Below are 14,361 nucleotides of genomic sequence, written 5' to 3'. Positions count from 1 at the left end.
TGGTTGCTGGCATAGGATTTAGGCAACCCTCTAAATAGTAGGTCTTGAGAGCTAAATGACTCAAACAAGTACAAAAACATTTCTGGTCTATTTTGGGCCACAGAGGCTTGCTTGATCTACTCGGAAGAGGGAAAAACTGAAAAAGCCAAAATAAACCTATACTGCTGTTCAGTGGTAGGTCATGAAGTTGTTTAAGGGATGAGAACTCATGAATTGCTTTCCAGATAACTTCATCCTTAATAGAGTTAAGATGTCATCTGTATTAACTCTGTAATTTCTTTCATGGGAAATCTAATACAACCCTCTTCAGCAATGGGTGGATCAGTCTTTCCTAGAAGACTGATTTGTAAAGGGTGTACTTACGAATGGAAAAGTGACAGACCCATTCTCAATTTTATTAAGGCCTTCAATATCAAAAACAGTCCCCTGATGATATCGCCCACTTGAGAGGCTAGTTTTACCTGGATTGCACCCTGAAGGAGGTGTGGCACACCCATGATTTCAGGTGAGACTCATCTCTCATGAAGTTGGGCTGCCTCTGTAGACCAGGGGGAGACAGGCCCCTTAAGAAGGGATGGGACGACCTATACCCCGAAGATGCCCGCTTACTACTGAGGATCAGCGCGATAGCTTTCGGATGTCTCAGCTCAGATGATAAGCATTTTGGATTTTGCCTTTCAGAACTATGTAGCTCTCTGGGTCAGCTTCATTATTCTTCTGTGCACAGTTTTAGTTTACTTCATTATAGCAATATCCATTCTGTAATGTTGTAATTCCAGTGCAAAAACTGATCTGGTGCCTCCACTGCCTGTTACACGATCTTCAGATGCTAGAGGTCCCAGTATCCAGTTGACTCAACAGGTTAGTAATGGTGCATCCTTTGCAATTTTCCTTTTTTGGAGGGAAGGGAGGGACTAGTGCTTTATTTAAATTAGATCTTTGTTTTTCAGTGAAAATTAAAGCTGGCTGAGGTTTTTTCAGCAGCAGTGTGACTTGAAATTTTACATTTTGCCGTCTCGCTACTTTATTTCCAAATACATGTAGTTTTGTAGCATATGCCCCTGCGAACATCTGCTTCTGCTACTGGAGGACTCTTTCCCAGTTTGAGTTTGATGCTTCCTTAAGATGATACCCTGTTCTCCACAGGAGGAGAATCAACTTTCACAATTTGTTATAATATGCAGGTGTGCTTAGGATGCAGTGGTAATCACAACTATCATTTATTCACCTTTTCTTAGAGCTTTTCTTAGAGTTTTTTTGCTTGGGCTTGAAGCATTGCTTTTTTTTTTCTTTATTCTTTTATTGCCCCAAATGCTGAATAGGTTTTTACGTTATTCAGATCTAAAAAGGATAGAACTTGCCTTTTTAATTGTAATCACTGGCTTTCATCATAAATTATGGTACCGTATCTTTCAGCTTTGATAGTTTTATTAAGCTCAGCATGCGAGAAGCAAATGATATTCAAAAAAGCACTTGCAGGACAATTGTACAAGCACACAAAAGGAAAACCAAAACATGGAAGGGAGAATTCCAGATACATTTCTATCTAACTTCCCACACGAGTCATGATGTCTGTTAATCTGGCATGTGGATATACCAAAACCGCATGCTGATACTGTATGTGGTGTGGAAACTGCACAGAATACAACCAGCAAAACATGTCATGTCTTATAAGCAGTTAGACTAACTTAAGCTTGAACAATTTTAAAACAATAAACAGGTATTTTTCACTTTAAGGCTAGCTAACAGACTACCTGTTCTTTGATAGGAATTAAGTTCAAGGCTATTTGTATTCCTGCATGTGATGGAAATTGAAAAATAGGAGCTAACCTTGATGTGTCTGTAAGGACTTGCTCCAGCAGCGAAGGGGAAGTTGGTATATTTAAGGCTAAGCACGTTCACGTGCTTTGTAGAAATACGTAACTTGTGTGATTGAGTCTTGTTCAAAATTCACAGTCTTATTTCCATTCTTATCCAATACAAAATTCACATTGTCTTATTTCCATTCTTATCCAATACAATGTGGCTTGAATTCATCCCCTGGAAGGAATTAATGTTACAATGTTCGGTGTCCACAAACACCTCTCTTTTCCCTCTGCCCCAGACCCCCTAGCAACAGTGGCCACTAATTCGTTGTGAGCGCTTGCTTTCAGTGTTTTGCTAAATACCAAATAATTAGTGGTGGCATTTCCTGAATAGGGAATATTAATCCAAATACCACAGAGGGGCAGCAGCTGGCAGGGGAGAGAGGAGGCAAGAGGGGGAAAAAGTTCTGTTTGATCAAATAAATGTAGAGACTTCAATATTCCTGGGGGGGGGGGGGGGGGGGGGGGGGGGGGGTGGGGTGTTGTGTATATATTTATGTATATATATATATAAAAATTGCTATATACTTAGCCTAAGGCTGTCATAGCAGCAGTTATCAAAATACAGTAAATTCTGTTGTACCTTTTCAACAACATGTTTTAATTTGTTTTCTTCAGAGACAGAATGGATCTAAAGACAGCCTAATAGAAGAAGCATCTCAGCTATCCACTAACAACATTGATGGAAAGTCCACCACTAAGATCATAAAAACTGTGCAGGTGTCACGCTCCAAGGTGGAGACTTGACTGCCGTAACTGAAGATGGTGAATGGATTTTATTCTTTGGAAACTGAGAATTTGTATGTGTGTGCAAGGGAAGGAACTGAAGTTGACACGGTAGCAATTTCTTCAGGACACTCAGAAGCGCAGCCTGTTTGCTGGGAAGGCCAAGCAATGCTTTCATCACCTACACCGTTCTAGTGGTGTGACTGATCGAGAAGAAGCTGCCTAATTAGAAAACCAAAAAGAAAAGTCGTAGCAAAACTGAATGATCAGCAGTTACATTTCCAAAAAACGAACAAAAAAAATTGCTGCAACAAAACAGGCTTTATGGTCTGCTCTGTAACTGAATAGCCTTTTTCCAAAAAATGACTGTTAACTGACGTGATCAGGACCAGATGCTTCAAGAGGAGCAAAATAGTCATGTTTTTGGCCAATTGTGCAATACAGTGTGATATGGGGAGAATTATCTTCACAATTTTATATGGGGATCAACTTGTGTCCTGAGACATAAGGACTGATAGCTCTTACAAGGTTTATTTTAGCCTAGCACAACAACAGATGCTTGTATTGTTAATACAAATGTTGACTCAATCCGTTTTATCTCAAAAGTAATAGACTCAGTAACACCCTGTAGCAGAGAGTTCCAGAGGTGATACAGACTTAGTTTCCCTTGGTAGTTTTAAGTGTTCTCAATTTTGAATGCCCTTTTATGTAGAGGGACTATTTAATTGCACATTCCATACCATAGAAATACATCTATCACCTTATAGTAAACCACACTTGGAAAAAAACTGGAGAATATTTACTGACCCACTGTATTAAGATTGCTTAGCAAGGCACTTAAGGACTGGTTAAATGAAACTTGTAGAGTAGGATTTAAGACAGCTAGCAAATAACCTTTTTTTTTTTTTTTAAACTAGATTAGCAAAGTCTGCCTTAATCTCTTTTCATATGAAATAATCAATGCTAGTACCTTCCAATACTTTCTCTGAGCCATTTCTACTACGATAAAATGACAAAGGCAGTATTTCAGGCATGCTGATTGCAATTTTTTTCTGTTGTCACGGTAGGAATAGTAAGTTTTAATGATGCTGCACACTGAGCAGGTTCTCTTCTAGTTTGTATCTGAAGTCATGCCTAGCTCTTCTCCTGTCCTATCCCTCTGTACAAATAGCTGAAGCCATTCCTCTGCCTCCCATTTGTCCACACTCAGTACATGAATGAGCCTTCTGGTGTTGCTAACTCATGAAGAAGCTTAGTAAAATCTTTGTGATGTGAAAGTAACTTTTGCTAAGTGTAATCCCCAAACTAAATATTGACTTTATCAAACAGCATTGGAAACAGCTGTAGTAGTTCTTGTGCCTTTTTGCATGTCCTCCTTAAACTCAACCCCCACCACCTTCAGTGATTGGCAGTGATCCTGTGTCTGTCTTCTACCCCTAGCAACATCGTACCAGGGGACTGCAGCCTTGTCAGAAAAGCAGTACTGTTTGAGAACTGGAGTGAGCATAAGGCATCTAAGTTATGCTTTACAAGAGGCATGGGATTACTAATACACATTTTAACTAAAAAAAAAAATGGGAAGTGAAACCTTGTATGATGTGTTTTATTTACCACTTCATTTTTTGATTCTTTATTGCTTCATGATCTCAGGTGGTCAGGTGGATGCTACTAGCCAGGGTGGTAGCCATACAGTTTGTATATTCCTATCGCAGCATGGATTGGTCTGCAGGTTGGGAGATGTTGCATCGTGCCAGGGAAGCCAGACCACTAAATGTTTTTCTTTGATCACTTGTTTTGGACAATTCTGCTTCCTCAGCCACAGTGAACAAATCTAAGGGAAGGAAAGAGCTTAGAACCCCTCTGTAGTAAAAATTCTGTTTTCATGGAGGTTCTTCGGCATTTTCTGAATATACTATGAATTTCATCCTAGGGTGTTGTTGGGCTTGGCCTAAAGTGTTTGCTCAAATTGTTTTGTAAGTACGTCTGTTAAATGGTTTCATTATTGCTCTGATTTAAAGTGATCCTTTAGGATCTATTTATGACCTTGTGTAGTAGTCTCACAAGCACCAGTTAAAAAAACAAACAAACAAAATCCACAAAAAAACCCATCACTGTGGCAAAGATTGTGGTGATACATATTAATCTAGAGCATCACAATCTTTTGGAAGATACTGAAAGAGGACAAACCACACAAGAACTGGTTACAGTGTTTACAATGAAAGCCACTCCTTATTTCTTCAAGGTGTTCCAAGCTGGAGCACTATGCACTTGCTTGTAGTTTGTTGCTTTCTAAATCATTACTATTATTCTGCATTCCTTACTCAGGCACAGGCAAGTAGAACATATCTACTACTTTAGGAGGATTTGTGGTGTTACTATTTGAGAATTGTCTGTACATAGTGTCTGTATCTTGCCTATTCTCAAGTATTGATAAAGAAGAAAATTACTTGTAAGGTTTATATCCAGCCTCATTTTTTCCTGTATGTTGTCATCTGCCTGTGGGCTTTTGTGTATTCTTGCTGGATACCATCAGCCAAGTGTGTGGTATTTTACTTATCCCACTACATCAGAAAATAGGCTTCTGTCTAGTCTAATAGTGATAGGTTTCAATCCTCAAGTCACAGGAGAGTTGTTTTGTAATCAAGCCAAAATATTTTTGCATTTAAATCATAAATTTACAAAAAATCCTGGATTTGAGTTAGTGGTCTTTTCTCCCATGAGACTGTAGGAAGCAGGTTTTAGCAAGTCTAATGCTCAGTTTGGGGCACTACAATACAGTTTTGTATCCACAAAAGAAAAACTAAGCTTAGCACCTGTATTGCATGTTGTCAGGGCCAGAACAAGGCAAAACTTGGACAAGGATGTCACTGTCAGCTAGTAGTGCAAAGAAACTTCTTCAATATACGTAAGCCTCCTTTCCTGTCAAGCTTCTTTTCCTCAAGTCATTTGAGGAAAGGCACCTTTTCTTGTGATCTTGTTATTTTTGTGAGAGATGATACCTAACAAGTGATTGATCACTGAAAGCACTCACTGTGCCAGCTATGCTCTGTAGCCCTAAACCAGCCCTCCAACATCTGTAAGTGGCTGGCCTCTTACAACTCTGAGCTACACCTTGCTCTTTCCACTGTTGCTACCCTTCCCCAGCTTTCTTGGGGCTTTCATGGCCTAGAGGCAGTTATGTTTTCAGACCTGGAATTTGGAGGTCAGTCCAAAGTGCTTGTACCTCCTGATGAGTCAGGCAAAAGACAGGAGATGTATAACCATGTCAGTCAAAGTTTACCCTGGGATTGGATGCCATACAGACCTGTCCTCACAAGGACTGATATTTAAGACATTCTCATCCTAATTGTTTCTAGTCTGCTGAATTGGTCTCAGGCCAACGATTTTAACTTTGTGCCTCTGCATTTAGCTCTTCTGAGACTTCTGTAAGTGCTAAGAATAGGTAAGTTATGGAACTCCCTCACTTATTAATTAGCAACACGTACAACATAGATATACCTCTTTGCAACACATGTATTTTATACAATAAAGAGGGCTTGCTAACCACACCACAAAAGCAGTTTTGTATAGCCTGTATTGGTCCCCTTGCTTGTTAGCTGGTTTCTTTTATTAGGAGCTAGCCTTTCTACACTGCACTTCTTAAAATATCCATAACCTTGCAACTTGTATTCTAATTGAGCTCATTACACTGAAGATGGGGGGGAAAAAAAAATCACTACCATTTAAGTTGCCAAATCAATCATCTTTATGCAGGTGAGTAGTGAACTGAATAGATAGCATTTTCTTTTGGGAAAGCCTGTTTAATTCAAAGCTCCCTAGAAAAATGTTTGAAAACAGCATACATAAACATATCAATGTGATGCGTATGTTCTATGTACATTAAGTATTCATGAAGCAACTGTGTGCTTTATTTTACATTGAGTTTGATAGATGGCTGTGTCAATACTTGTGTCCAGGTTATTTAAAAGTCAAGTAAAACTTGAATTTTTAGGGCATTCCACTGTTGCCTGTGTGCTTTATTTACATTACACTAAGGAGCAAAGCCTTCAGAAACACAGATTCATTTGACAACACCATCTGGTAAAAACAGGTGTAGTACCAATTAAAATCCACTTGAGGATACAGCTTCTCCAGATTAAGTATTTTTCCTGGTAGAAGAAAATTGTCAGCTTAAGTTTTATACTTCCAGTACACATCCATATTACAGTTCCCTTTCTTACCTAAAAATCACCAGAAAGCAACAGTAGACTACATAAGCTGTCAAACCAAACATAGAAATGCAGAGCCAGTGTGGCAGATGCTCTCTCCTTAATGTGCCTGCTTTAATTTCTCTACTGCACTTGTTTCCTTTGTAAGAGGTGTGGTGGGTTGACCTAGGCTGGATGCCAGGTGCCCACCAAGCTCCTCTATCACTCCCCTCCTCAGCAGGACGGGGTGGGGGGAGTGAAAAGAAGATGGAAAAAAACCTTGTGGGTCAAGAGAAAGGCAGTTTAAAAGTAAAAGCAAAGGCCACATGCAGAAGCAAAGGAAAACAAAAGATTTTTTCTCTACTTCCCCTCAGCAGGTGATGTCCAGCCATTTCCCAGGAAGCAGAGCTTCAGTATGCCTAGCAGTTGCCCCAGAAGACAAACACTAAAACAAATGCCCTCCCCCACCCCATTCTCTTACCTTTTATTGCTGAGCAGACATCATATGGTATGGAATGTCCCTTTGGTCAGTTTGGGTCAGCTGTTCTGGCTGTGTCCCCTCCCAGTCTCTTGCCCCCCCAGCCTACTGGTGAGGGGGGAATGCTGGAGAGACAGCATGGATGCTGTGTGAGCACTGCTCAGCAGTAGCCAAAACACTGGTGTGTGATCAACACCTTTCTAGCTACCAATACGAAGCAAAGCACTACGAGGGCTGCTGTGGGGAAAATAAACTCCATCTCAGCCAGACCCAACACAAGAGTGAAGAAAACCACTGCCCTCCCAGCTGGTCAAAATGTGATGATACACCTTACTTGCTGTAATGTTAAGATCTCAAAAATAGCTAGGGCTATGCAGTTATTTCCTCAGTGAGGACATCAGAGTGTACTTGATATTCTTCATAAAATACTACTGTTAAATTTACTAGAGATGAGCCCCTTTGCTAGGCAAAAGAGGTAAGATTTACATTCAACAATGTCCCCACAGGTCACCCACTGATACAGACTTTTCATTTAATAGAGCTAGCCTTAGTTGACTGAGGTGCAGCATGCTAAAATGTTAAAGAAGAATTCAGTACAAGCCAGTTTTCTTTCGGTGCACACCTCTCAAGAGTTCTGATTTGCAGCCTTTAATACTGACAGCTCTCTTCCACAGAGCACTGGAGGCAGGTATCAGAAAGGAGGGTTGGTGCAACACCAACCCATTGCACAGATCTTTGTTCTCTTGCTGTCCTAGACCACCTCAGAATCTGTCCTCCTTTCTAGTTTTTAATACTATCAACTTCAACAGTCAGGCAGGCATTGTGTTCATGTAAAACACGGGAAGGGGAAAAAAAAAAAAGGAGGAGTATTAAGGTTTTTTCCCAAGGGTACATCCAGTTAGCCACTCATAAAAATTAAAAGGCAGTCCTAATGCTTAACACCATCTTAACATTTACCAGCTTTACTATTTTAGTCACCAGCACCCCTTACACCCACCTATTCCTCCCTCTACCTCACTTTTCCTTTGTTCTACCACACTATGAAACACGTATTAACACACTGAAGCTTAAGATTCTACAGTTTTTTTTGTTGAAAGGGAATTAGCATTTTAGACAGCCATCATTAAACTTGGCATTAGCTGTTGCTCTCAAGAGTTTAAAAAAAAAGTCTTATAAGCTATTCCTGCCAGTCTTGCACTTTAAGAACAAAGACCCATGAGCAAAACTCCTGAACAGATGGTATCTTCAGGGAATATAATCCCTAACAGAAACCCTTAAGCTTTCAAGTGCATCCAATAATTACATGTTGGATCACTAAAAATTAATTACTCTTGTCTAAACCTCCTTCCCTCTTGACAAACCAAAAACTAACTTAGGCTTAGACTCCGCATTAGTAATTTGCTTACATTCAGTACTGAAAAATCAGACATTGCAAGATAGGTAATTTCAGCATTTGCTCTTCTGATAAAATTATTTTATGATAAGTCTTCCTGAAAAAACAAGCAGGGATTCCAGTTGTTATCCCCACAGTATTTCACTCTACGTCAAGTACCATACTACACAGCTGATGAAGGTAATAATAAACCAAGCTTGCAGTTTTCCATCTTAGAGAAATACCATTCCTGCTATTTTTAAACCCGGGCTTGCTGAATTTTAATTTCTACTTTTCCTCACCACAATACACATCTCAGCTAACCCAATCTCTTAAGTACTACAGAAGACCATGGTTTCATTGATCACCTCCCATCTACTTAATAGCTCCTAGGTTTTATTTAGTCCGAAGGGGTTAACTGGTATCCCAAAAACAACGTAGAGAAAGTCAGAATCGTCAAACAGAAGCAACTGCTATTATAGCTTGGGAAAGACAGAAACTTTGAGAACAGAAACACAAATCTTTATTTTTTGTCTATATAAACATTACCAGACACTGCCCCAATACAGTTAAAAGCACCCTGTGGTACTACATGCAGGCTTAATATTCCATCTTTTTAACAGCTTTTTGTTTCTTACGGAGTAGTCTGGCATTGACTGCCACTGATGTCAGGCTGGTTCTAAAAATTCTTCCTAGGGAAAAACATAAATACAGTATGAGATTGGACACATGTAGCACACAGCTGTTTTCAGTAACATCCTCTAGATCCCTGAGGCTGGTAGAAAGTTACAAGGATCAGCTTCCCCCTCATCCCTTTGGAAAAAAGTCAAAAGCTAAAATCTGCAAATCTAATTTTTAAAGAGCCTACATGCAAAAGAGGCTCTTTGCCCATCTAAGCAAGATTTCAGATCCTAACTACAAGTTGGCAGCAGTTCTAACACTTTCTAGCTGGTAGAAATCAATAGGAAGTTTTGTAACTCATGCACAGATACATCTGTGCATGGTATGACAGTTTAAGAAAACAGTAAGCCAATAATAGAAATATGAGATTTAGTAATTTTATGTTGAAAAACAAGTAGCGAACCTGTTATTAGATACATTACTTACAGTGGAATACACATTTCGCTTCCCAGTGTCTGACAGATTCGCATAAAAAGAGTGCCCATCTTATTCTTCAGCCTTCCAAAAACCCCCAGTGCCTATGGTGCTAGAGGTCTGGGATACATTTCACCAGTTCATTTTCCATCAACAGCACTGGTAAAGCATTAAGTGCATCTGTGTTTTTCACGTTGCTCAAGTAGATCTTCACATTTCAATGCATGAAACTTTCCGATTCTAGTATTTTCAAGGGCACTGTGACCAGCTTGAAGGAATTGCATCACTCCACTGAAGATTTCTGGTACATTCCTTCCTGCAAGGAAACCAACAGTGATGTAGTGGATCTTGCATCACATATGAACATGTGCATGTTCATGCATAAACTGAAGGTGGTTCAGTATTTATTTTTCCCAAAAAGTTACTCGAGTAATTTCTCATCAGGAAATAGCATATATTCTTTAAACAGTTCCAAATCAACCAGTCTGGTAGCTGCTGTGAAATCACTTTTCTGAATATCTGTCTTCAGCACGGACAACTATTGGATCAAAGACTTCCTTCAGAACTTGACTCAGCTCAGTTTGCACAGCTTGGCTTAAGAGCTTGTCATGTTGTCTTTGTGAGCAGCTGCCAAATAATCAGTCTGCTCTCCCAGAGCTGCAATCACATTTTGAAACCTGCTACTGCAAACACCACACAATTATACAATCTATATTTCTCTCTGTAGTAGTTTGTACAGTATTTTCAATTTCTAGCACAGTGAAAAAAGAACAAACAAAAAAGAGGGCAACAAAATTTTTTATCACTCAAAAGCCTGAATAATCCGAAAGACTCATTAATGGGTGCCAAATGCCACCCCGATTCTTCCCGAAACTTCTCCGTAACTTTTATCTCTTCCAAGTTTTCTTGAACAGTATTTAAATTTCTCCCCTGGAAATATCACTGTGCAGCACTATGTCTCAGCACCCTCCTCTTCACTATGTCCCTAAGAGAGGTGGATGCATCAGTGAAACAACAAAAACAAGAATGCAAACAAATATGCAAAAGGTACTTTTGGTTCTTTTTGTGTCCTGGAACATAGCTCCTGCATAATGAGATTTAAATGAAGCATAATTGCACAAGATGTGTGAGCACGACATCTTTCATTGGTTTTCTACTGCATTCAATCTACCCTTTCATCACTGCTGCACTTTCCTATGTTTGGGCAACTAGTCTGTTCACAGTCATAAAAGTCAGCTGCTGCTGCAAACAAAAAAACCCCTCCAGCACTTTTTCCTTTCACCAAGTACTGCACAAAGTAGTCAACAAGAACACCACTCTGTAGCATGTGGCATAATATTATGACCCTTTCTAATTTACAAGAAAATCAGTCATTTCTTCAGCTTGGCTTGAAACTTAAGTTTGAACTCTGAATTTCACCTTCAATTTAGTCTCTATAAATTTAGAGTAGGCTGTCTTTACTCAGTATGGTTTACATCCCCTGAAATGCAGGTAAGTTACCATAATGATTTCTCAGTACTGGGTCACTCTTACACTACATTTCCAATATTGACCAAGAAGTTCCTGGCTTCAAAGACTTGGATTACTTGTCATGCCTGTGGGTACACAGGTTACACAAACCACAGTTTCAGCACTGAAGAAATCTTTGATAATACACGCAATTTTTATTAATGCCTTGTTTGTACCACTGAGTTTCATGCTCACAGGCACTACTCAACTTTTCAATAGTGTTGGCTTTTCCAAGACTTTACAGTGAAGTAACATTTTGCATATAAGATTCTGAGCTTTCATGTTTCACCAGTCTTTGAACACATTCAGTCATTGTATTCTGAACTGCTCCACAGTATTACCCCCAAAAACCAAACATGGAAAAGCACAGACTCCTCTTGGACACACTGGCAGCCATGCACTGCTTTTAATAAGCCACTCACACCAAAATTTTTACTTTAGGGTTTCCACTTTGCTTTTGTTGTTGAGAACATAGTCATCAGGCTAAACTCACTCGCAATGTTTCAATTCTCATTTCTGCTCCAAAGTCATTCTGCAGAACTTTTTCAACAGAAAGTCTGCTTCATTATAAGACAAGGTCGAAGGACACAGCTGCACAAGAAATTATTGTCACTCACCTCATGATGGAAGTTGCAGCACAGCTGAGCAATCAGTACTTTGTAACTTTTTCCTATATGCCCTTCTCATGCTCAGAGGCTTTCACCACACAGGGCTATCTCTGTGAGCTTCTGAACTTCCAGCAAAACACACTACAACTCTGTAAGAAGCGTTCACAGCATTAAGCTTTCTGGTAGGAACAGACCCCACGATCACCAAGGTAAGAGCCACTGCTGCTAGCAATATTAAAGTATACTTCACACTTTCAAAAGTGCATCAAGGAAAGACTGTTCTATGTACAGCAAAGGAGTTGAATACATTATTATCCAATACCGAACAGGCCTACAGAGGGATTCTCTTTATACTTTTCTGACACCAGACATAAATAACAAAAGGGCAAATGCACAAAGGCAAAACACATTTTTCCCTGTTAAAGAAGATTTCAATCTTTTCTGTAGCTGAGTATTCTGAAGCTGGAGATATCCTTTTGCAATAGAAAAACTAGAGGCCACTGCAGGAGTCTGAATTATGTAGTGATTACTTGCCAGCACAGATGTAAGTTATCATGATAGACAAGACAGCTAAACAATGCTAGACTTGGCCATTATCATTTTAGTTTTTTCTCTTTTAATAACTGTCAGATTCTTCATTTAAAAAGACTGAAGCATAAAATCTACTATGTAACTGCTCAACCATACAATTTCTAGGGATTTTTTTTGTCCTTGCAAAAACAGGGAGGAGAAAGGTAAACAACCAGCTCCTTAAGTTTGAGCAAGAATTCCTGTTTGCCTTTTTTGACACCACATTCATTCTGGACAGGAATGAATGGGCAACACAAAGGCAAAAAACTAAGTATCAGAACTGATCATCTCTGCAAAATTAAATTAACAGCATATAAAAAGATCAATTCATCAACAAGCAAATACTTAAAAATTCACAAGTAAATAATGTTTTACACAAAGTAAGCATTTAATAAGAAAAGCCAAGCACACCACGCTCTTGGGACATCTTGTGGTCACGTTGGTGCTTGCTTAGGCCACGGACAGACTTCCACTGCTTTCATCTGAAAGAAAAGGCAGAACACGCTTTCACTTGGAAAAGTGACTGAGATACACAAACAGTGCAAGGAGCCTAAAAAGAAATATTTGAAATAATTGCCCGATTTCAAAGGACAGACAGCAGAGTCTATGCCCCCCGCCCCGGAAAAAAAGGCCCCAATCATCCCGATCAGCACACTTTAAGATTAAGGGCTGCTCTATTAGACGAGTTCCAGTAGCCTGCTACAGCAACCAGGAATTATGTGGAAACCCATCAACATCTCAGAAAGCCAGGCACAGGTGACTGTATGACAGCCTTACTCATCTTTTCCGGATTACTGCAAAAGTGTTCCTTTAAAATGGGTGGTCCTTCTATCGAGGGATACGGTGCATTTAAGATTACGCAGTGCTGGCCGCATGGCAAAAGCCTGCCCAGAAGAGTTCAGCATAAACCAACTACGTAAAGGAAGTAGAAAACTGACTTTTCCGAAAGGTAAGCTTTCGGAGAGTTCTCCCGAGTGAGAAGCCTACACAGAAACCTTCGGAACTACAAACTCCAGAGGGAGAAGGGCCACCGATTCACGCAATGCTTTGTTTCATGGAGACAAGACTAACGAGAGGGAAGGACAGATCGTTCGTCTGCTAAAGCGGCACGACTGCTCCTCTCGCAAAACAGCACTCCAGCCCCGGCCGAGCCCTCCCAGCTCCCGTGCCCTCTGCACCTCCCGCAGCGGGGAGGCCTTTTCAAGGCCCGCCACCCCCCTCTCCCGTTACCGGCTCAGCCCGCCCCGGACCCCCGCCCCGCCCGCCCCAGCTTGGCCTACCTCTTCAGCGAGCACCCTGACACGGGCGGCCGCCGCCAGCGGACACCAGTCAGGCTGAGGACCGTTGAGGCGCCTCAGTTCCGCCCCGGCGGGCCCGGCCCCCCCGTCCCCACCCTCCCCCTCGCGAGCGCGTGCCGGCCCCGCGCCCCAACCACCCCCGAACAGCCTCCGCGCGCCCTGAGGAAGAGACCAGCGCCCCCTGCTGCGCTCAGCGTGCCTCAAGAGGGGTGAACCAATATTCACGCAAGGGGAGGGGGACGCCCTGCGCCAGCCCCTCCCGCAGCGCAGAGGCCCCGTGCCGGGTCTTCCACAGACGCGAGGCTACAGGCTCCATCCCTTCAGCAGGCGGAGTCCCGAGCAAGCGAATGCGTCGGGAGCGAGGCGGAGAGGTCTGGGACAACACCGCTCCTGCCCACCTGCGCGAACGCGGCGATGGAGGCACCCCGGGGAGAAGGGGCGGGGCGCGCTCCCCCCCCCCCTCAGCTCCTCGAGCCATCTGTGCATGCGCAGTGCCGCCGCCCGGGCGTGGCGCACAGGCTGGGGTGGGCTGCGGAGCGCGCTCACCTCGGCGCAGCTGGCCGGAGCGTGGGGGGCGTGCCGCCGGTGGCGGTCGCTCCCTGCCCGGGGGCGGTGGCGGTCGGTTGCTCCCCCGGCGCCGCTGCCGCGGGTTT

At 41.8% G+C, this 14,361-nt stretch overlaps 1 protein-coding gene, 1 long non-coding RNA gene and 1 other non-coding gene across 4 annotated transcripts in view; 1 reads left to right on the top strand and 2 right to left on the bottom strand.

Annotated features, from left to right (window-relative positions):
- EPB41L4A (erythrocyte membrane protein band 4.1 like 4A) overlaps positions 1-2,889 on the top strand; it is a 132,102-nt gene extending 129,213 nt beyond the window's left edge. Inside the window, exons 23-24 of the mRNA XM_059833838.1 lie at positions 780-861; positions 2,484-2,889. Of these exons, the coding sequence (XP_059689821.1) occupies positions 780-861; positions 2,484-2,612 (211 nt within the window). The 3' untranslated portion in view covers positions 2,613-2,889. The remainder of the gene's footprint in view (positions 1-779; positions 862-2,483) is intronic.
- Positions 2,890-9,142: 6,253 nt separating this feature from the next.
- Positions 9,143-13,751, bottom strand: LOC132320770 (uncharacterized). 2 transcript variants are annotated; one of them, XR_009484588.1, is made up of 5 exons: positions 13,691-13,751; positions 12,822-12,892; positions 11,850-11,989; positions 9,736-10,039; positions 9,143-9,320 (listed from the first exon to the last, which is right to left on the bottom strand). It is a non-coding gene; the product is annotated as an uncharacterized LOC132320770 (long non-coding RNA). The 2 variants fall into 2 exon arrangements; XR_009484587.1 differs by lacking the exons at positions 12,822-12,892; positions 13,691-13,751 and having other exon boundaries at positions 11,850-12,704.
- On the bottom strand, positions 12,544-12,672 carry LOC132320806 (small nucleolar RNA SNORA13). The gene has a single exon (XR_009484604.1). It is a non-coding gene; the product is annotated as a small nucleolar RNA SNORA13 (small nucleolar RNA).
- Positions 13,752-14,361: the final 610 nt, after the last annotated feature.

Source organism: Gavia stellata, chromosome Z (genome assembly GCF_030936135.1).
Source record: "Gavia stellata isolate bGavSte3 chromosome Z, bGavSte3.hap2, whole genome shotgun sequence".
NCBI classification, from domain to species: Eukaryota; Metazoa; Chordata; class Aves; order Gaviiformes; family Gaviidae; genus Gavia; species Gavia stellata.
Note: the sequence above shows the minus strand (reverse complement) of the source record. Positions and strands in the feature narration are given on the sequence as shown.